This window comes from Bombus huntii, unplaced genomic scaffold (genome assembly GCF_024542735.1).
Source record: "Bombus huntii isolate Logan2020A unplaced genomic scaffold, iyBomHunt1.1 ctg00000213.1, whole genome shotgun sequence".
NCBI classification, from domain to species: domain Eukaryota; kingdom Metazoa; phylum Arthropoda; class Insecta; order Hymenoptera; family Apidae; genus Bombus; species Bombus huntii.
The window spans coordinates 32,162-53,137 of NW_026099438.1; the positions used below are offsets into that span (position 1 = coordinate 32,162).

At 32.5% G+C, this 20,976-nt stretch overlaps 2 protein-coding genes, 1 long non-coding RNA gene and 1 pseudogene across 5 annotated transcripts; 2 read left to right on the plus strand and 2 right to left on the minus strand.

Annotated features, from left to right (window-relative positions):
• Positions 1-1,000: 1,000 nt before the first annotated feature.
• LOC126877678 (adrenodoxin-like protein 2, mitochondrial) lies at positions 1,001-2,805 on the minus strand. Its single transcript, XM_050640268.1, has 4 exons — positions 2,516-2,805; positions 2,002-2,114; positions 1,705-1,837; positions 1,001-1,335 (listed from the first exon to the last, which is right to left on the minus strand). The coding sequence occupies exons 1-4, from the start codon at positions 2,662-2,664 to the stop codon at positions 1,245-1,247; spliced, it is 486 nt and encodes a 161-aa protein (XP_050496225.1). The 5' UTR covers positions 2,665-2,805; the 3' UTR covers positions 1,001-1,244.
• Positions 2,798-5,570, plus strand: LOC126877677 (survival motor neuron protein-like). Of its 3 annotated transcripts, none has more exons than XM_050640267.1 (5): positions 2,798-2,917; positions 4,046-4,228; positions 4,354-4,468; positions 4,858-5,325; positions 5,394-5,570. In XM_050640267.1, the coding sequence occupies exons 1-4, from the start codon at positions 2,888-2,890 to the stop codon at positions 5,118-5,120; spliced, it is 591 nt and encodes a 196-aa protein (XP_050496224.1). In that variant the 5' UTR covers positions 2,798-2,887; the 3' UTR covers positions 5,121-5,325; positions 5,394-5,570. The 3 variants fall into 3 exon arrangements, with proteins under 3 accessions (XP_050496224.1, XP_050496222.1, XP_050496223.1); XM_050640265.1 differs by lacking the exon at positions 2,798-2,917 and adding an exon at positions 3,814-3,865; XM_050640266.1 differs by lacking the exon at positions 2,798-2,917 and adding an exon at positions 3,814-3,856.
• Positions 5,556-11,515, minus strand: LOC126877679 (katanin p60 ATPase-containing subunit A-like 2; annotated as a pseudogene).
• Positions 8,046-11,479, plus strand: LOC126877680 (uncharacterized). The gene is made up of 3 exons (XR_007695242.1): positions 8,046-8,076; positions 10,206-10,292; positions 11,044-11,479. It is a non-coding gene; the product is annotated as an uncharacterized LOC126877680 (long non-coding RNA).
• Positions 11,516-20,976: the final 9,461 nt, after the last annotated feature.

A 20,976-nucleotide genomic window follows, 5' to 3' on the forward strand; every position in this document is an offset into this window, starting at 1 on the left:
CACAAGTTAAATTATTTGTTAGATCCATGTATAACAAGCATAGTACAAAAGTGTTTTAGCTTTATGTACTGGTAATTATGAGAAATACCAACTTAATAGATGTATTTGGTATGTACCTAGTTAAGAAAACAATAAATTATTCTGAACAGATAAAGCGTTTAGTAGCTTGTAAAGTATGAATTTTCGAAAACGTAAGTATTTTATATCTAAGTAGTTAAGAAACGCGAGCAAGGGAAATCAAACAAAGGAACAAAGTTTTTTTGTTTAAAAATATTTAATTTGTTGTTCTATTATCCGAGGTTAGAAGCGATAATGTACAAAATCTGAATAAATAAGATTCCTCAATATTATTGAATTTTAATTCTAGGGTAAAGTAATATATCCGCATATTTTATTTATATACAATATGTATAAATAATGATGTGATTTGACTAATTTTGTTGAAAGAATATTTGTACTTTTTACGTAAAACTTCAGTCTTTTACAAACTTTCTTGTAATTAATAAACCAGTAAAAACAATATTAATAAAATCTATTAAAATTATAAACAAACTCATAAGTTTTAATTTTAGTCCTTAAAGGTTGAAATATTTTGCCCCAATGTCGAGACACTTGTTTCAATCCAAAACATTACTATACTGAATCGATAATGTTGCATGTGCCACGAAAATGATGATAGTGTCAGATAACTTGTTGTGAAACGAAAAAGCATTGCATGTACATTTCTGTTGTTTTGTTGACCATGAGTTTGATGATCTTTTAAACTTGCCCACAGCTAAGAAATCAAACAGTATATCTAAACGAAATTAATTTCAAATTATTTTTTAGGTTCTAAGCTTTTATCTAATCTTTCAGAAGTTGCAAAATTTATTCCACAAGAGTCTTTTTTATCATAACCAAGTACACATCTTAAAACCATTTAAGTCTTCCTTAGTAATTTCTTCTTATCTTTAATAGTAACGAAAATAATTTAGATGAACGTTTTAAAATTGACACCCTGTATATTAAAAATAAAAGATATATTTTCTTCATAATTGGATAGGCTTTTTACAATGGCAATGTACAAATATCAAAATTGCAATTATACTATATAACATATGTATATATATAAGCTTCACATTTAAACACAAGATTCTTTATTATATTTTTTTAATACCAATATTTTAATAATTATAACAAGGGTTTTTTAACAAGAGATGTATAACATTGTATACAAATTTTCAAAAACCTATAGATAATTTCAGTTATGCTCTTGCATCATTAATTGTTGATGGAACTCTTACCTCAATTCCATCTAGTTCCTTAGACATTACTATTTGACAGCCTAGCCGTGACCTGAAATTAAATATTATATAACTGAATATGTCAATAAATATATTTATTGCTATACAAATTAATACTAATACACAATAAGATTTCTATTTATCCATTTGAAAATCAACATTGTAAATATGCTAATTCCAACATAGATTCGTAATGATTATAGGGTCATAAATAAAAAACTATGAAAATTTATTATAATTTCAGTTTCGTAGTATTCGTAGAGATAGCGATTTGAAATTCTACATTGAGATGCAGATTTCGAAATACCCAATACTAACCTGTTTTTACATAAATTTACAAAGAAAAATTCACTTTATAAAATATTAAAAGGTAATAGAATTAATAATGTGAATGATTTGATACTGATTATTATGAACTCACGTATCTGTTAATTCATATGCTAAATCCAACATGTCTAATTCTTCATCTGTTGGTTTGTCAGGAAGTGCATCATAAACTTCTTTCGAAAATATTAAATGGCACGTACTACAAATTAATGTTCCTTCACAAGCACCTATATCAATTATATTTTAATATTACAACATACTTATATAATAAAGTATCAAAAGTTAAAAATAATAAGAATATTAAACTCGATAAAAATGAAAATTTTCAAATATTTTCTACCTCAAAATTATTTATTTTAAATTAAGTAAATTATGCTTCTTTAAAACATACCATATCCATCTAAATCAATTTCATTATTTACTACTATGTCTAATATAGTATCTCCAACTTTCCCTTTTGCTTTGATTCTCTCTCCACTTGCTTTAACAAACGTTATATTTACTCTGAAAATAATATTTATGAAAGATAAAAATTATCTCAATATAATTATTTTCCTTATTTTTTGTGTTTCTTCAATTAATCTTCTCTTAATTATACCTTAATTATATGTATCACTTATGATAATAGAAATAATTTAAAAATAAGATATACTTGTCTTAATAATACATAAATAAAATTCGTATATCATATATTTATAACAGTGTTATATTTTTAGTTGTTCACTGTCAATGTTGTTCTTATTAATACTATGTTATTTTTCTAGATGTTATACTCCTACAAAGAGAAAAATTTCTTAGACATTATTATTAGCATTATTATTTTGACACCAATTTTATATTGGAAGGTAAGTACTGAAATTCTATTAAAAAAAGAAGGAAAGCACAAGAAAATTTGTATCACTTACTCTTGTTTTTCTGAAAGTGGTTGCGTGGTCGATATTCCTCTTGTTGCCTGCAAAAAGGGTAACGTTGTGTTGCTTGTATATTTTGAATAATTTGATGCAATACCGAGAATTGATCTCGAAAATTTTTGTAATTGATTTACTAACGCCATTCCACTGTCATAAATATCATGAGTATGGGACACCCTGACCGAACATCAGATAAGTATTGCGGAAAATATCAATTGTAGATCAATTGTACTTTGTACAGAAACTTTCACGGCATTCTTCGGCTGCTATACTGCCGACGTTCCTTTACTGTGATAGGTTATAAAACGGTTCCTAACACAAGTGACGTATCTCTACCGGACACGTGCTCTTCGGGCCACACGTTTTATGATACAAGACCAGCAAAATGATCAATATGTAATTTTACATATCTTACATTTTTTCCAAATGAAATATTGTTTTTATTAAACGTTTAAAACCTCAGGCAACATTTATTTCATCTGATTTCAGTTTTACAAATATATATCTATAATACATATCTGTATAAATTACGGTCTGGTTATATCAAACAGGGACCGACACTCGCTAGGGAAAACTGCCCAAAAATTGAATCGTAAAAACCAATATGAAAGACAACAAATTTCTCGTTCTGCGGAACAAATAGAAATGAGCAGAGTATCTTTATCTTTATCTGAGACATTCAAAGCGTATCACGCATACGCTAAACCTGAAGAAAACTTTCTTGTCTTCCATGTTCATTTTTCCCTTTTCATTTCCATATAGAAGAAACCATATAGAGGTTTCTTCTATATTTATTTATATGTTCGTGATTGATGCTATTGACAACATACAACTAAGGGGAAATACGAATAGTAATAAATAGATGTATAATTCATTATGCAATTTTATAGAATTAAATCTTATTTATCTTCAGATATAAAAACTATATTTACCAGCTGAAACACTAACGCATATGCAGTATAATATAATCTACTTAACAATCTCGTTTTAGTTATAATATGTGATTAATTCTTTTGCTATTTCGCTATAAACAGTTTTTTGTGCATACAATATTTTTTTATAGTATTCTAATATATTGTTAGATATTGTAAAGAAAGTAAAATACAGTTATTGAAGTGTGGGAACATTCAATGTTAACCTTGCTTCAAAAAATAATCTTTCGAATGAATGGGGAATAGATTTTTAGTATTATAGTTGGTATAATGTCATCATTGTTTACAATGTGTTAGAGTTAAAGAAATGAGACAAATTAATATTTCAGAAGCAAATTCAATATTTAAATATGATATGAATGATGATGATATGAATGTTCTTTTTATACGAGGAAATGGAAACGTATGTATGGTAATGGAAACGTAATGGTTTTAACATTATTTTAGTACAAGATCTTAGCATAATAGTAATTAACAGTATCCATTACCTTTTAGTCAATTTTTGAAAAATGACATATATGATAATTTGCAATAGTTTGATAATAAAATACTTGTATCGATATTAATAACGTATAATTTGCTATCTCAAAAGGATACAGACACAGCCAATGATAATGTTTGGGACGATAGTGCATTAATAGAAGCATATGATAAAGCAATAAATTTAGCAAAAGAAGAAGTTATCAAGCGAATGGGAATGGATGTTGGAAATTCTCAACCGAAAGAAAACCTACAAAATCTTAAGCAGCCTAAACACGCAAGTAAATTACACAAGGTTGTGATTTTGATAGAATATTACAAATTTGATACAGAATATTATTAAATATATTGATTAGGAAGCAAATTATTTTATTTTGCTATTTACTTATATTTATTTGTATACACATCTTTTCTCTATAGAAATGGATCATAGGAGCACCTTGTCGTGCAATATACTCAGAGGATGGAGAAATTTATGAAGCTATAATATCAAAAATTTACGAAAACAATGGCACGTGTGTTGTAAAATTTGTAGGTAATACCTTTAGCATGATGGTTATGTCAATTAAGAAATGTACTAAAAATACATATATATATATGAAGTAAAGGCTTTCGCATAGTCTATCACAGTGTCATTCAGCAGGTTCTTAACTCGGCAGGAGTACCTGTCAATGTCTATGGAGAGACCCGTGGGATATAGGGTCATGAACCATAAACATGCATGTTACTTATTGTTCATTATTAGCTGCTTGGAATATAATTCTCCTCATTAGACGAGTGATTATTACTACATATATCAAGGCAAACATTTATACATATACATTTATGCATGGGAAATTCTAGTACATTGCCTGTAAGGACAGTAACTGAATGTCACTCAGCCATTCTATTAAATGACAAAAATTTCTTTTACTCTGTGTTTAGGCTATGGTAATACAGAGAAAGTCGAGTTGAGTTCTCTTTTAGAATCAGAAGGTTTGCAAAGTCAAATAGCACAACAAAAGAAAGCTTTGGAAGAGAAATTCAATGAAGAGAACGACGAGACTTGTGAGACTAATTTTTCTACAAATGTAAATTCGAAAAAATATAATGTAGAAAAAATGGATTGTGCACATCACTTCATATCGGGACCATCTTTCAATTCGATGACTGATATAATGCCACCTGCACCTCCTTTACCACCATAATTAATGGCCGAGTAAGTACAATTTAAAAATTCTAATGAAATGCTGAATACTTCTAATATTAATAAGTAATTTGGAATAAGTTTAACATTTTATTTGGAAAAAAAAAAATACGAAATTTTAATAAAATGTACTAGATTACCAGATAATGATACAGACGCACTTTCAAGTATGTTGATGTCATGGTATATTAGTGGTTTTCACACAGGTAATTATTTCATATAAGTATTTTATTGTATATTAAATTTTCAATGGACTATGTTATTTCTTTTGTAGGTTATTATCATGGTTTGAAACAAGCAAGAAACAATCAAGAGAACAGGAAGAAGTGTTGATTATATCAATTTTTTCAATAACAATATAACGATAATATAAGATATAATAAAATATAAAACTCATTGTATTTATTTACTTCAATTATTTGAAATAAAGAACAGCTTTATTTTCATATAAGACTTTATTTTTTTAAAAATAATTACTAAGATAAGAAAAACTAAAAAACATATTTTTGATAAAATACACTCACATATATATGTCGGGTTATCATTAGGATTTAAGGCGCGTAATGATCCTTCGTTTGAATTAGCCATTGTTTTACGAAACAGAGAATATATTTACGCGAATAAACAAGATTTTACAAAATATTATGAATAATGAGTTTAATAAATAATAAGATTAACAAACGATAAGTTTAACTAATAATTAGATTAAAGATTAATAAGTTTAACGAACAATAAGAGGAACGAATAATATGTCTTACGAATAATGAATTTAACGTATAATGAGATTAACGATCGATAGGTTTCACGAATAATGAATTTAATTAACGCTATTAACAATGTTCCGGGGTTCAAACGAATCCACGGTCAACGGGATAACTCTTTACTATGTGTAGAATAATTTTAAACACAGAATACAATTGCTGAGACACTCGGTAAATTGCTCGATGTATCACTTTCCAAGGCGATCACACGAATGAATATCTGATGAAAATCTTTTTCGCTATCCGACTGCATTTGTTTGTTATATGCTCGCTGGAAACATCGAGAAGGTTCCAATCGTTGTTGCTAGGCAATTTCTGTCAAAAGTTTGTTGTATACTCTTTGGAAACATCGAGAAAGATTCAAACGCCGTTACTAGGCAGTTTCTGTCTGGAGATTGATTCCTAATACAACGTGTGTCCCATTATATCGACATCTCTAAAGTACAATTCTATGCGATTTCTAGGGAGAACAATACAACCGATCCACACCTTCGTCAGGCAAAACGTTTATCCCGTGACCGTGGCTACGTTCGGCGACCAGTTGTCACCTCGAACTCACTTTCGCTTTCACAAATATCAAACAATTACAAATGACAATTGCTTAATTACAGTTATGATAAAATCTAGGCTAAAGCATTAGAAGGCTTCCTCAAAATTGCAAAGGGAAGGCTCCGGTTTTCCTTTCATCTCCGACATATATAATACAAGGATATAATACAACCGAACATTTTAAACTTAGCCTATAGCGTGTGCGCGCACACACACGCACACACACATGACACACACGACACACATGCGCGCACACACATGCACACACATGCGAATGATTTCTCGAACGATAATCCATTTATTTATATTTTTCAATATCTGTCATTACGATTGCGTATTTATTTGTTCCGCGTATCATATTTATCTATTTGCATAACTGTAGGTGACATTTTTTTTAACAATTTTGCTAATATTTCATAACTTTTTAATTCATATTTCAAAGTGGTAACAGGTGTTTCTTTCTTTTCAAGTCTCCTCCATATCGGGCTTATTTCTAGTAGCCACGCTTGCTTACAAAGCAATTTTATATCTGCACAAGAATATCTTTCAGTACATTTTACTATGTGGTTTACAATATCTGTATTTTCTAATAAGTGGTTGCTAAGGTATAATTTGAATATACCAAGTCGAGCAACTTCATTGGGTAATGATACGTATATTTGCTTTTCGAGACGCCTGAGTAAAGCTGCATCAATGCCCCTAATAACATATTTACAATAAATATTATCGTTCTATTATACTAATAATAATGAAGGAATACTTCAAACAACACAATAACATATTTGGAATTTGGAGAAATATTACGATATTTTCTACTTAGAAAACATTGAAATAACGTGATATACGTACCAAGGGGAATTAGTTGTAGCCAGAAGAACTACATTAGAATTCTCATTAGACACTAATCCATCCAATCTAGAAAGAAGTTCTGATCTGAATCTCTTTGCAGGTTCAGACAATATACAGTCTCCTTTATTTGTGGCGATCCAGTCAATCTCGTCGATAAAAATAATTGTAGGCGAATGACTATAGGCAAGTTCAAATAAAACCTGTTCAGTTTAACAAATGTATTATTCATTAAATATTATATTCGAAATTCCTTAAATTCATTGCCTCATCGCGAATATGATATCATTTCGTTTTCCAAACAACTATTCTATTTATATATAAATGACGAAAAATAAAAATTTTATACCTAGAATCTCTCCTTCATAGACAAAGGAACAAAGAAACTTACATAGACAAAGCAACTTACACATATATACTTCTCGGAATCGCCTCTCCATTTGCTGACCAATCAGCTGGCAGTTATGTTAAAAAAGGTGCAATGGCATTCTGTCGCGACTGCCTTCGCTAACTTCGTTTTCCCTGTTTTGTATATTTCTTGTAAACACGTACAGAAATGAAAAGAATACGAGTATCTTACCTGTACCAGGTGGGCCGTACAGCAAAATACCTTTCCATGGGGAAAACGGGCCATCAAAAGAGATAGGATACTTAAGGGGATACACAACGGCCTCCTTAACAGCGGTTTTACATTCTTCTAGGCCTATAACGTCATCCCAATGTACATTTAATTTGTTTACTACGATCTCCTGTGACGATACAAAGATATACAAAGATAAAATGGCGTCTTCTCTATATTAAGTAAGCGTTACGTAATTTGATATTTGAAGCGTTACCGAAATCACGTCATCGTCGATATACGTTGGACGATTTATCGACGGGAATTTTATCGTTTAAAAGCTTTACGATACGTATATTAATCGAAAATAACTTACGCATGAGACGTCCTCAGCAATCTTTCGTAATTCCGTATTATCTGAATAAAGCTTTTCAATGCATTTCAATATCTTCGATTGCATGGATTGTTCCATTGGGACGTTAAATAGCTCTTCTGATGAACGTCCATCACTCTCATTGGGGAATATTGACGTCACTGTCATTGCGAGATTAATATGATTCGTATTGTCATCAGTTATCTTCTGCTGTAGATTCGTCTCTTTCACAGGCTCACTTCTCGCTTGTTTACTAAAAGATTTGGCTTTTGTCTCAATACTTCTACAAACACTGGATCATATTGTAATACGATACGTTGAATTTGATACGTTGAATACGATACCGTTGAATAGGATACACGTTGAATACCGTTTAAGTTTAATATCGTTAAATAATTTAAATTCTTACGTTTTGCTTGCATTTGTCACTTCCCTCGTCATTTCCCTTCCAGTTATTTTCTTACACAATATGGGATATTTTTGAAATTTCATCTTGTAATAATTTTCATACTCTGCAACGATAATTTCCAAATCGATGTTGTCGCAGACCCGATGTTCGGGAGACAGACGAGCTTCCCGGAATAATACATCGCTAATGTCTATATACCTAAAAAAATGTAGTTTTTAATTAATTATAGTTTTTAACTGATTAAAAATATTTTTCGCAATGACTGAACACTATAAGATAACCATCAAACAACTGTTTTATCTCTAGGTAAGACGGGCAAAAGAATGTATTTACTATATAAATCCTCGAAGATAATTTCTTGTCTTCTGCTCTTTAATTTCCAATTTTTAGATGGATAAGAATAATTTGAATTTATATTTCATATATTTGTTTATAACTAGTTAATCTACATTATCGATTGAGTTATTCTTAACTACTGAATTACCGATGTCGAATTTTCAAATTTGGTTTCGCCTTCTCTTTCCACGATGTCCACTGATTTCTATTTCGATTGGTCACTGACACTATTCAAGAGAATTGGAACTAGGAATATATTTTAATTATAATATACTCACCCATTGTGTTCCAAATAATCACATACAAGGTATAATATGTTGCGATGACGTTCCGAAATACGACTCTCCTCCTAATATAATTATTTTTTCATTACAATAATATAAGTTTTTTCATGTAATTTTTTGTTACATTTGCGAATTCAACGAGTTACACATGATTTTTCATGAAACACGAACGTTAAAAATATTTGATACAGCCTAATTATAAAAATTGTTAGAAGCAAAAGTCATAGATACTATGTGCGAGTATCGCATGAAACGAACAGCTATTAAGAGAACTGCAGCAATATTACAAATCAAATAACAAAACACACACGTCTGTGACGTGGAAATTCTAAAATCTAAAATCTAAAATCTAAAATCTAAAATCTAAAATCTAAAATCTAAAATCTAAAATCTAAAATCTAAAATCTAAAATCTAAAATCTAAAATCTAGAATATTCCTTACCTTTTTTCGCAGATTATAAAATATCTTATTCATACTACCTTGCATCGATAAATCACCGTTCATAGTGACACTTTCAAATCGCCTATCGTTTCTCAATGGATACGAGAATTTCCGTTTATTACTTTAAAAACAACCCGTCCATTACGTTTCTCTTAAAAAATTCTTTCAACTCCGTTGAAAACCGTGCATCAAACAAGAGACAAACGATTTGTTGCCATGGAAATGTTTGGTTCACACATAAGCAACGCACAAATATAATGATAGAATAGCTGAGTGTGTGTACTGTATAGTAAGATGGATGCAACATGGAAATAGAAAGAGAACACCATGTATAGATACTTCCTGTCCTTGTTTAATCAGGCATGCACACTAGTGGACACTGACGCTGCTCGTATACCGCTGTTACATATTTCCTGTACAAGCGCGCGTCGTTAGACAAGGACGGAACATCCTCTCTCTACTTCTCTATCGCGTTTTTAGTTCGCTCACGCGCTCTGTACTTATATCTATTACATTTCCACCATAAGCAGCGGCCGTGCAGTGACTTACAAAAGTTCCGAACGGTTCCATCCTGGGCGGACGGTTAATTGCGTTCGGTACTTCGAGACAGGAAGGTGAGTACAGAATCGCTCCTCTTAGTACTCTTATTAGAAGTGTTATCATCGAATATAAGTTTTTTCAATAAATTCTTATCGTTTTACAATCTTTCTAGAATACAATGACGTCAGCAATCGATCATTTTCGCGAATTTATTGTAAATTAATTGGGGGAATATCTGGAGTTCTTTATCGGTTTCGACTGTAAAATCAGCAACTATTCGAATTTTTCATTCATAATTGTGACGTTTTCGACTCTTCCGTTGCCAAGACCCCCTTGAGAGATTTTTGGCACGTTCCATCACCCTTGTTAAACGAGTGCACATTGGTGGATATATTGATTTTAAAAACCAATACGTGAACGAGGTTTATTATCTCACTGGAACAAAGAAATCCGTTTTATTCGCGAATTTTCCGTGTTTCTTCTTAATTTTCGTGAGTGTCTGGTGCGGAGCATTATTTGAATGAACTTTTCATCGTTCAGATTATATTTCGTTTAAAAAGATTGAAATTGATGTCGAGAAGAAATGAAACAAGGTGCTCGGGCATTCCATCGTTTCCCGGGGAAAGAGAAATATGAAAAAAACGGTCGTTCTTCCTTCTGCCATTTTCGTCCATTACCAAAATGGTATGACCCAAATGTCCCGGGCCGTGAATCAATCAAGCGAATTTTGAATAATTTTTGAATAATATCCAGTTAATAATTTGTGAAACAAATTAATTTCATTTTATTGTTGGAAACAAATTAGTTGGATTTTTCTTTCTTTAGCAGTTTTCGCCGGAGTTGACCTGACGTGCTACTTCAGTTTCCATCTTCGCTTCTCGAAACTTCCAACGTCCTTGGTGTTGGAGTCTCCTTGTCCAGGTGAGTACATAGCTTCTAGATACTCGTCGCTGTTCATCCTTACGAGCCTCTCGAGCTTTAGTTGTCAATTGTTATCGTTAAAGGAAGAGAAGCTCGCGACAGATGTTATCGAACAAATCGTTTCTTCTCGAAAAGTTCGAACTTGTTCGTTGCGTTTGAATATATATGGACGGACGCCATTTTTCATGACATCTTCATGATTTGTCATGTCGTGAGTATAGCTTCTGACTACCACATGTTTGTGATTTAACCACTTGTGAAATTTGACCACTATACCGTGATAGAAAAATATTTCCAATGAATTATAAATATTTTACATTGTGAATTATAAATATTTGTTACAAATTATATCGTACTTGAGGTGAAAATGAACCATATATCTGCTTATGGAATACGAGGTAGTAAATCATTCGAAACATAATAACGATTAATTAAGCACATATACAATAACGTTTACGAATGAATATTGCGAATTATTGTATGGCTTTAATGCGGTATTTAATGTTTTGATTGCGGTCTTTGAAATGGTATCATAGGTGCTGATATAATATCGCGCGAAAAAGGAAAGACCAGTGGTTAATATTGCAGGTGCACCAGTGCGTTGCGCTCGTCGGGGGTGGTTTTGACGCCGGTGCCGAGGAGAGACGCAGAACGTGTTCGATCGACCCGCGAACGTAGCCCGTGCTCATACTGCGACAGAGTTCGTTTCAGTTAGGCTCAGTCGCTGTTTGTCCGTCGACAGCGTATAGTCGCGTCGGCCTACGATTCCTTTTTTCTTCTTGTTTCTTGCGAACTCTCTCGCAACAGCCGTTCTATACGTACGCCGCCAGTATATCGCGTGATCATCGTTCCCGTTGCTTCCCTTACCCTCTCACGTCCTTCGAAGAAGACCACCCTTTGGTTTTTCCTTGTTTGGAGGGAATTCATCGCTCGGACACATGGACTGCGAAGCACGAGGGTTGATCGAGGCATCAGCGTGATGTACTTTTCAGGTTTCATATTTTCTCTATGATACTTTCTAAGGAGAATTTGAAAGATATACATTTTTAGGAAATAAAGGTTTTTATGGAGTCATCGATAGGTTAGAATTTAATTAACTCTCTTATAACAGGTATTCCAATTTTTTAATATATAAATTTAGTTTCCTCTATGGTGTTAGAGAACACAATGCGGGCATTTTATGATATAACGAATATATTCGTATATATTTTAGTTTATTCATTCGTCAAATTTCCCTAGTAGGCCGGCCTGCAGCTCACATGCAGCACTTAGTAAAAATTTGTTTTGTTAGAGGTTGGCTATTCTTCTTGCTATAAGAATATCGTGAAGTCGTATCATATGATAAAGCACCTTCTGAAAGCTAGATGCTCGATAACGAGCCTAATGATTCTCGGTAGTTTGTAATGTCAAGCTTTGAATTGGCGAGATCGCTCTGCTGTCAAACGGCCGTCCAGCGGCGACCACATTCTTTAACCACGTTCAAGGGGTATATCACGCTACAGAAACCATCAAAGGGTTTGCAAGTTAGTTGCCTTTTAGAAGTGGGGCAGTTGGTTGTTACATGTAATCCGTAGTTGCTGGCTGTTCTCCTTAGTCGCCATACATCATAGAGACGACAGTTATAGTCGCCAGTTGTCCTTGCTAATGGTTGCTTGTTGTCGCTAGTTAGTTCTCGTTATCGTTATGTATTCCATCAATCACGCGAAATTTAACGTATGGGAATTTATTCTTCTTTATTCTTTCTGTAGGGAGATTTTTTAAGACGAGGAAAATATAGAATATTTTAAGACGACGGTAAGGTTTGAATTTAAGTAACTGTTTTATGATACAACAAAGTGGAAAGACGATTTAATTTTATAAAGTTTAGGGTAATTTTTTAAAAAACTTCGAATTTAAAAGATTCAAATAGATATCTTAAACGTAATTAAACCCTCCATATCGTAAGAAATTAAATGAAACTGCGCAACAAAGTTGATACATTTAATGTATTATTTTAAACATTTATTTAAAAACATTTATTTAAAATTTAAGTGTAGGCGTCGACGCGCGCGCGCCATTCGAAGCATTTGTCAGTTCGTTACATCTGCGGTAAAAGTTGTAACTACGAAGAAGCTTAACATATGGTGCGTCTCAAGACGACAGTAAAAAGTATTAAGAGATTTTTCGAGATTTTTTCTTTTAAGTTTCCAAGTACTTTTTCTATTTAACTTCTTTTTTTTTTTTTTTGTTGCATTTTCTAACAATATTCGATAAATAGAGACGAAATATGACAGTTCTTAGTTCGGGGATTTATTGGTTCGAAAGTTACTTGAAAAGTGTTTCTGGAGTTCGTGCGGTTAATACTTTTAAACTTTTACCGAGTACGACTTATTCCGTATGGCTGGACAAATCTTTGTTGATACTGTAAGCGTAACTGTAAGCGTCCGGATATTGTCTTGTGGAGATAGAAAAATACACGAAGTATTGATTGAACTACATATTTTTTTAATTCTTTTTTAATTCTTTTAGTTCTTCATATATTGATAATAAAACGATATTCCGCTACTTTGAGCACAATATAGTAATGTTTAAATAAATAATAAAATTTACGCATTTCGTCTTCATGCGTCGATAAGAAAATGCAAAAAAAGTTAAAGAAAGATGATGCGCAGACGCGAAGTTTAGTCAGCAATAATATTTAAAACCTCTAAAATATATTGTACACATTTATTTGCAAATAAGCTCAATGAAATTGAACTGTAACTGTGTTTCCAATAATGTCTTCGATGTATTGCTCGCCATTATGTCGGATTAACAGCTCTAAGTGATCGACCTTAATCACTAAATGTCGGCCGTGATTCAGTGGTATAGCTTTACATATGACGGACATCGCAGGCGCTTGTAAGACGTCCATTGTGAAACGTTTCCAATAGCACCGTTTATGCACCGTTTATGTGATGGTGAAATCTGAATATATATATCGCTGAAATATATATCGCTTATCACTTGAGTCTGACACGATCGTTTTTAAATAGAATCACAATTTTTTATTCTTTACAAAATCAGTCTTTAAAGATTATGTGCAAATAAAATAGATAAATAGATAAATGGTTGTAGAAACTTATAAAACAGATATTACAAGTATATCTAAATAAATGATATATTTATAAATTGTAATATTTGATCTAAAGTTTAAATAAATAAAAGAGATACTCGTGACTTACAATAAACGTATTTTTTTTTTTCAATTTTTAAACAAAGCAAAAGTGGATAACAATTTTTCAAAATGTAAAAATCAACACAATGGTTGGTTTCTTTAATTAATCAATAACGTTTAAAGTTAATTAATGTCCAGAGTGGTTTGTACATTTTGTATTTCGCCGTATTTCAACGTTCGATGTGTAAATAGAACTTGATGCCTGAAATATCGAAAAAATAATTAAATCCGATCGTTCCGTCGAATTTGCAAATTGTATACTCGTGTAAAATCGAGTGCGCTTGTGTATGCTGATACGAAAAGTGGTAGTATATTTTTCTTTTTTCGATTATCGTTATCACTTTTTGTGTGGAAAAATTAATTCCGTGAAATGGAAGTGCAATCAATACGGCTTATCACGAAATAATAGCACAACGACGGTACATATTGGTATTGACGTCAGCTTCACAAAATTTCTCGAGTATCGCGGTCGACTATTTGGGTTAAGAATTCATTTTCAAGGTTCTACAAGCACGAGTATCTTATGGATATGAAATTTTCAGTGTACATTTTAATAACCATATTCCATATTGCATGCTGCGGTCCAAGAAAAATCCGCAGTTAATATTCTGCTAATCCCTGCTGCTTTTAAAGACCATAAGTAGTCGTCCGTAAGGTTTAAAAGATTTCGAGTAGATTTGTATTACGTATTTTATCTTCTAATTTTTAAAGAGAGGATCGTGTTTAATTAATTGAAAATGACGAAACTGTAATGGGACATTATTATCAAATATTAAACGTGGTTCCATTGGGTACTTTTATGGTCTTTGCGAGATATATATGCATTATACGTTGCTATTGGCAACGCGTAGCGATGAACGATGGAGAGCAATACCTTCGTTATCTCGTCTCGGTTGTGTACATATCAGTAATGCACAGTACTCGTACTAAATATCTTACAAATTCCATACAGATTTTCAGATTAGTTTCGAATAATACCAACACGCCCATGATAGTCAACACTATGCATAATACACTCCTAAAATGTTTCTACAAATATATTTGTCCGAATATTTTTGTCAGCTACTATATCCTAACCACGATTTATTAAACAATATATAGATTTAAAAAAGAATATATAACGATATTACTTGTTTAGGCTAGATTGGTTTAACTTGTATAGTTTTAGTAACTGTGTAAGATCAAACAAGAACTTATCGTTAGTTTGGCGAGATTTGATTACACGAAGCAACATAATTGCTTTGAAACTCAGGACAGAAAACAATGTCAACCGGTAGACGCGTTTGTCTGGTGAACGTGTAACGCGTGAATAATAGATAGCGACAATCACGCGAACGCTAGTTACAGCTGACTTGGCTTACATTGTAGCATTCAAACTAGAGTATACGAGCCGTAAGCACTATTGAAAGTTCAAAGGCCGACTAGTGAGCTTCATCCTATCTCATTTTTTAATCAGGCGATGGATCGACGAATCGTATTGATTTCGAGGATTATTATAGTTCTGTGGAAATTTTAAAGCGCGGTTTGTCTAATCTTGTCTCGTTAGCTACAGACTCTTTGGCGAGCAGCCTGAAACTTGATCCAGTTTCGAGAAAATGAAAAATTCGTTTCTTCTCTTTGCTTCCCTGTTCCTTCTTTCCTCCTTTTTCCCTTTTTACATCGCGTTAAGACCCGTTAAATAATATTGACTGCCGTGGACGCTGGCTGAGAAGTGCACTTTATAACTAGCTTTAAAATCACTGACGTCGATGAGGACAAAGGTAAGTTAGAGGGTCATTTATCTGAGCTGGTGTTATTCGACCTGAACTCTGCAGCTTTTCACAGTTTCTTTCGTTTTTCTTTTAAGAGCAGAGATGTTAACTGGTCTCTTGTTACGTGTAAGAAAGTACGTGTATGTACTAAAGCTTATTTATCACCAATTGGTTGCTCAAAGTCGAGATATACATACCTATATTATATTAATACGTTACAGAAGATTACGCGTTAGTTAGCTTATGAGAATTTATAGTGTGTCACAGATCACAAAAGCAGAATGACTACTTTTTCATAAACGATATATGTATATGAATTGAAAGTTTAACTATTACGTCACATACTTCTCTCGATAAACGTCGTCGAGTGCATATTGTTAAAGAATATTAGCCATTTGAATTCAATAGTTTCGAAGATACTAATGCTTCTGTGAAGTTTTTGCAGGCTGTTAATTTTTTATTCAGATACTACAAATTTTAAATAACTTCGATTAGAAATAAAAATCACATTACATTAACGCGTAGAATGTAACGTAACGTAGATAATGTAAATATAAATTATATTACAAGGAAACAATACGGTAATTGTAGGTAATGTGAAACATTCTGGTTAAAATTGCATCCTTTGAAGGCTAGGACACACAGTACTTACGAAGTAGATTAAGTAGCAAATGGGGTACTTAAGAAAATTCATGTTGTCATTGTTTAATAAACATCTTCAGCTAATAGCTTTCTGCAAAAGCTGGTTTAAGTTATGCTAGCTTATTCCTTATTAATTGCAATTATATTGTTCGTATCTCCTAGAGGATTAACAATCCATTTTTATAATGGATAATAAAAGTAAATTCCTATTAGGTTGTCCCAAGTTTCTTTCGCTTTATAAAGAAATGACAGTTATGTTATTCTATATTATTTTATATTAAATTGGAAAAGTGCTAAAATATTTGATAAAAATGTTAAGAAATTCTGATATTGATTTAAGCGTATCGATTTATCTGCTCTTCATATTTGATCAAACAGAAATTGTTAATTATGATTTCCACTTAAAAGCGGATTGCATATTATGAGGATAAATTATCAAATTCATCTCTAATATACACATTAGAGAATCATTCATAGCCGTAATCCTGTTTACCGCTAACATTCCTGGTACTCAATCATTCATTAGGAGACTGCTCTAGCCGCACAGAATACACCTGTAAATAATTAATCGCCATTAATATTCCATCGACTTTTGAAAATCCCTCATGTGATCTATTTCATGCGATGAGAATATGTATAAATTGAGATTGTGATCGACCATCCTCAGTCGGATAAATCGAGTGATTCAAATTATAACACAAAAAAAAGTTAAAACTAGTTACATTATCTTTTTCAATTTTTATGTATTATTTGGCGGAAGAAACTTTGGTAATTAGTAAGTAAAGTTCACCTCCTTAATGTTAATGATTTTAATATGTTATTAAGCTCAAAGTTCTAAGGAATTTTCTATATATATATACATATACATAACTGTGTGCGTATATATATAATATACGTATAACAGCCAAAGTTCAGCTCTCAAGTGTACGCAAAACTTTTATGTTCATTTTACGCTATACCAGTATGTTTCATGAATTTGTTTGCTAACAGTATCGAAACAAATAACAAGCAGAGGACGAGCTATTCATGAATTGTTTTGCCAGCGTGTACGCTCCCAATATTTTCTATTTGAGAAAACATACTTGTTGCTATTGCAACTACAAATATTTTTACAGTCGACGCTTTTGCCGTGAATCATTGGCTAACATGTAAAATCGAGAAAAAACATGGTTTATTGTGATGGAAATGTGGAAAACCGCAAAACCGATATAGAAGGGAAAATAAAGGAAAGGAAGGTAGGGATAAGTAGAAGCTTGGGGCCAAGTTTAATTCACTGAAACCGAGCTGCTTGTATTATCACAAAACAAAATTGCCAGTACGTCATTTCCGTACTCTCGTCCTCGCGAAAATGGTTTTGCTCGTGAAGAAAAAAACGAAGAGACAGGGAAGAGAGGAAAAAGCAAACGGAGAGCGCTTTTAAAAAGCTGGCGAACCGTGTGTTACCACAACGAGACACGCGGTGCTATTTGTCGCTTTAAATTGTGTCGCAACTCGTTTTTGAGATCTTTGCCAGGGATGCGTTAAAACACGCTGCAAATATATTTCTGGCTTTTCTGGGGTTTAACTGAAATATGACAAATAACGTTGTAAAACATATGTACTTATGACTTACAGAGTAATTGAGTGTACAAAATATAATAGCCAGCGATTTAGGGCTTTAAAAGATCAAAAGAAAAGAAAAGAAAAGAAAAGAAAAGAAAAGAAAAGAAAAGAAAAGAAAAGAAAAGAAAAGAAAAGAAAAGAAAAGAAAAGAAAAGAAAAGAAAAGAAAAGAAAAGAAAAGAAAAGAAAAGAAAAGAAAAGAAAAGAAAAGAAAAGAAAAGAAAAGAAAAGAAAAGAAAAGAAAAGAAAAGAAAAGAAAAGAAAAGAAAAGAAAAGAAAAGAAAAGAAAAGAAAAGAAAAGAAAAGAAAAGAAAAGAAAAGAAAAGAAAAGAAAAGAAAAGAAAAGAAAAGAAAAGAAAAGAAAAGAAAAGAAAAGAAAAGAAGAAAGATAATATGTTGCGGCAGTTTAAGTCGATCTAAGAAAATAGATAACGGGAGGGGGGGGGGGGGAGGGCAAAGCTAGTTAATCTGGAAAGAATCCAAGCGTCAATTTCAAGCATTTACAGAGAATCAAGCGGGCTGGTTAAGGTCGTGAGTTGAGCAATTATCCCGCGTTAGGTTCAATCAGGTTAGTCCCACGCGAAATTGATCCAACCATGCGAAAACGAGTGTATTCTGATTTCTGTTGCAGATACTTTTGGATTGTTCATTTGTTTCCGCTTGTCATCGAAATTTTTTACCAACAATGAACGTGTACGTGAAAGCACTCATAATTGCGGCAATCATAATAGTGTCGGTTCTTCTTTATATTTTCCAGTTTGTAAAGATTGGTAAGTTGATACTGATTAATTATGCGATCGAAATCCTATATAATGGCTACAAAAAATATTTGCATCATTATTCTCGTTTCCTAATGAATCGCTGTTTTAATCAAGTTTTATATTGCATCAAATTTCTGTAGTTACACGAAAGTACTAAATTATAGAAAACTTGATATACACGGATTTAATTAATTGATAAATTAGCCAATATATAGGCATTATTATTTATTATATTATATATTATAGGCATTATATATTAGTAATGTATATATACACTTTTGAATTTTAGCCTTCTTAGCCTTCTATTCTTATATCCTTTAAACGTGATTTCAAGCTACAAGCTACTTTAACTCAAATAGCTCGATTTCAAGTTCTAACGTATACTGTAAAGCACACTTGCGAAGTGAAACAGTAAACACGATATGAAAACTCTCTCCCCAGTAAGAAATCGAATATCCAATTTCAATCGTGCTTCATCGATGAAGCATCAATGCTACGTAAAAGCATCGTGGCAGCCGCAATGCGGATCCGTTGAACAAAAATTTCCTGGCGCGATCGTTTTCGTAACGCTATTAGCCGTTTCAGTATCAGGGATGTTTTAAAAATCCGTATCGGATTGTACCATGAAGCGCAATAGCGCTTCGTTTATTTATTTACGAGAAGTGCCGATCAACTCGATTGCACTGCTCTTTTTTTTTTGTCGAAACATACCGTTCAACGCGTTCACGCTTCACTTCATCAGCTATATCAGAAACGTTACACTAAAGAGTCAAAAGGTTGCCAAATATTCGTGCTTTACCTTTTGTTTGTGTGACGTTCTGTAATTGGTTTTCCAATTCAAGAGGTAATTTATACATTAGTTTTTTCTTTATTTGGTTTACGATTATTTGAAAGAAAAGTAATTACGAGAGGAAACTCTGATAGACTAGCGGCAAGCTACGTTCGGAACCGAGCGCGTTGTGAATTGACAATCGTAACCAAACATCGCGACACAGTTCACCACACTACGTGTACAGCATGATCACGCTGAGTGGCGTTGAAACGGTTAACGTAACTGCGCGTACGACCGCCGAATGGCAAAGATATTGAAGCTGAGAATCGTTTTCAGATGTTACAAACAGCTGTGTTGACTTTCAAGGAGAAACCATTCGACATGATCTTACGTTTGAGCCGGGACCTTCGGTTTGCAGTTTCTGCACCTGCTATAATTCGAGGCTGAAGTGGTGCCAGTCGATCGTATGCGACCCGCCCGTAGTGAGTATATGCTCATTACTTAAACACTTAACACAACCAGAGAGAAACTAAAGCACACCGTTAACGCTTGCACGCTGGTCGTTAAAGCACATGCTACGCGAATAGGGTACACAACGATTCATCTAACTTGCCTTGAATTACTTTTACAAAGAGAAACATGGACAGGAATAATTTTTTGTTACGAGTCGTTTAATTTATTCGTTCGTTAGAACGATTGGTCTGACAAATTCAAAGTCTTGTTCCGTATAAATATTTTTAAACAAGTACGTCATAAGCTTTGTATATTTTTTTTATCGCAACGAAACTGTTCAGAGAAATGTTGAAATTATTAATTACAAAAGAAGACATTTACGTTGTAAAAATGTTAGCGAAAACATTTGTGAAAAAGTTACTTTGTTATAAATTCTACAAAAAGAAATATTGAAAATCACGCGCCATTTATTCAGTTGCACGTATGAAAAGTATTTTGCATTCGCGCAAAAGAATCCCTTAAGGATACATATTTTATAATAATTGGAGTGTCAAAGTTATTACGCGGATTGGCGTATACGTGCCTTTTAATGAAACTAGGTTATTCATTTGTTATTCGTTCCTAACTTTCAACTTTATGATTTTTGCGGAATAAAATTTTA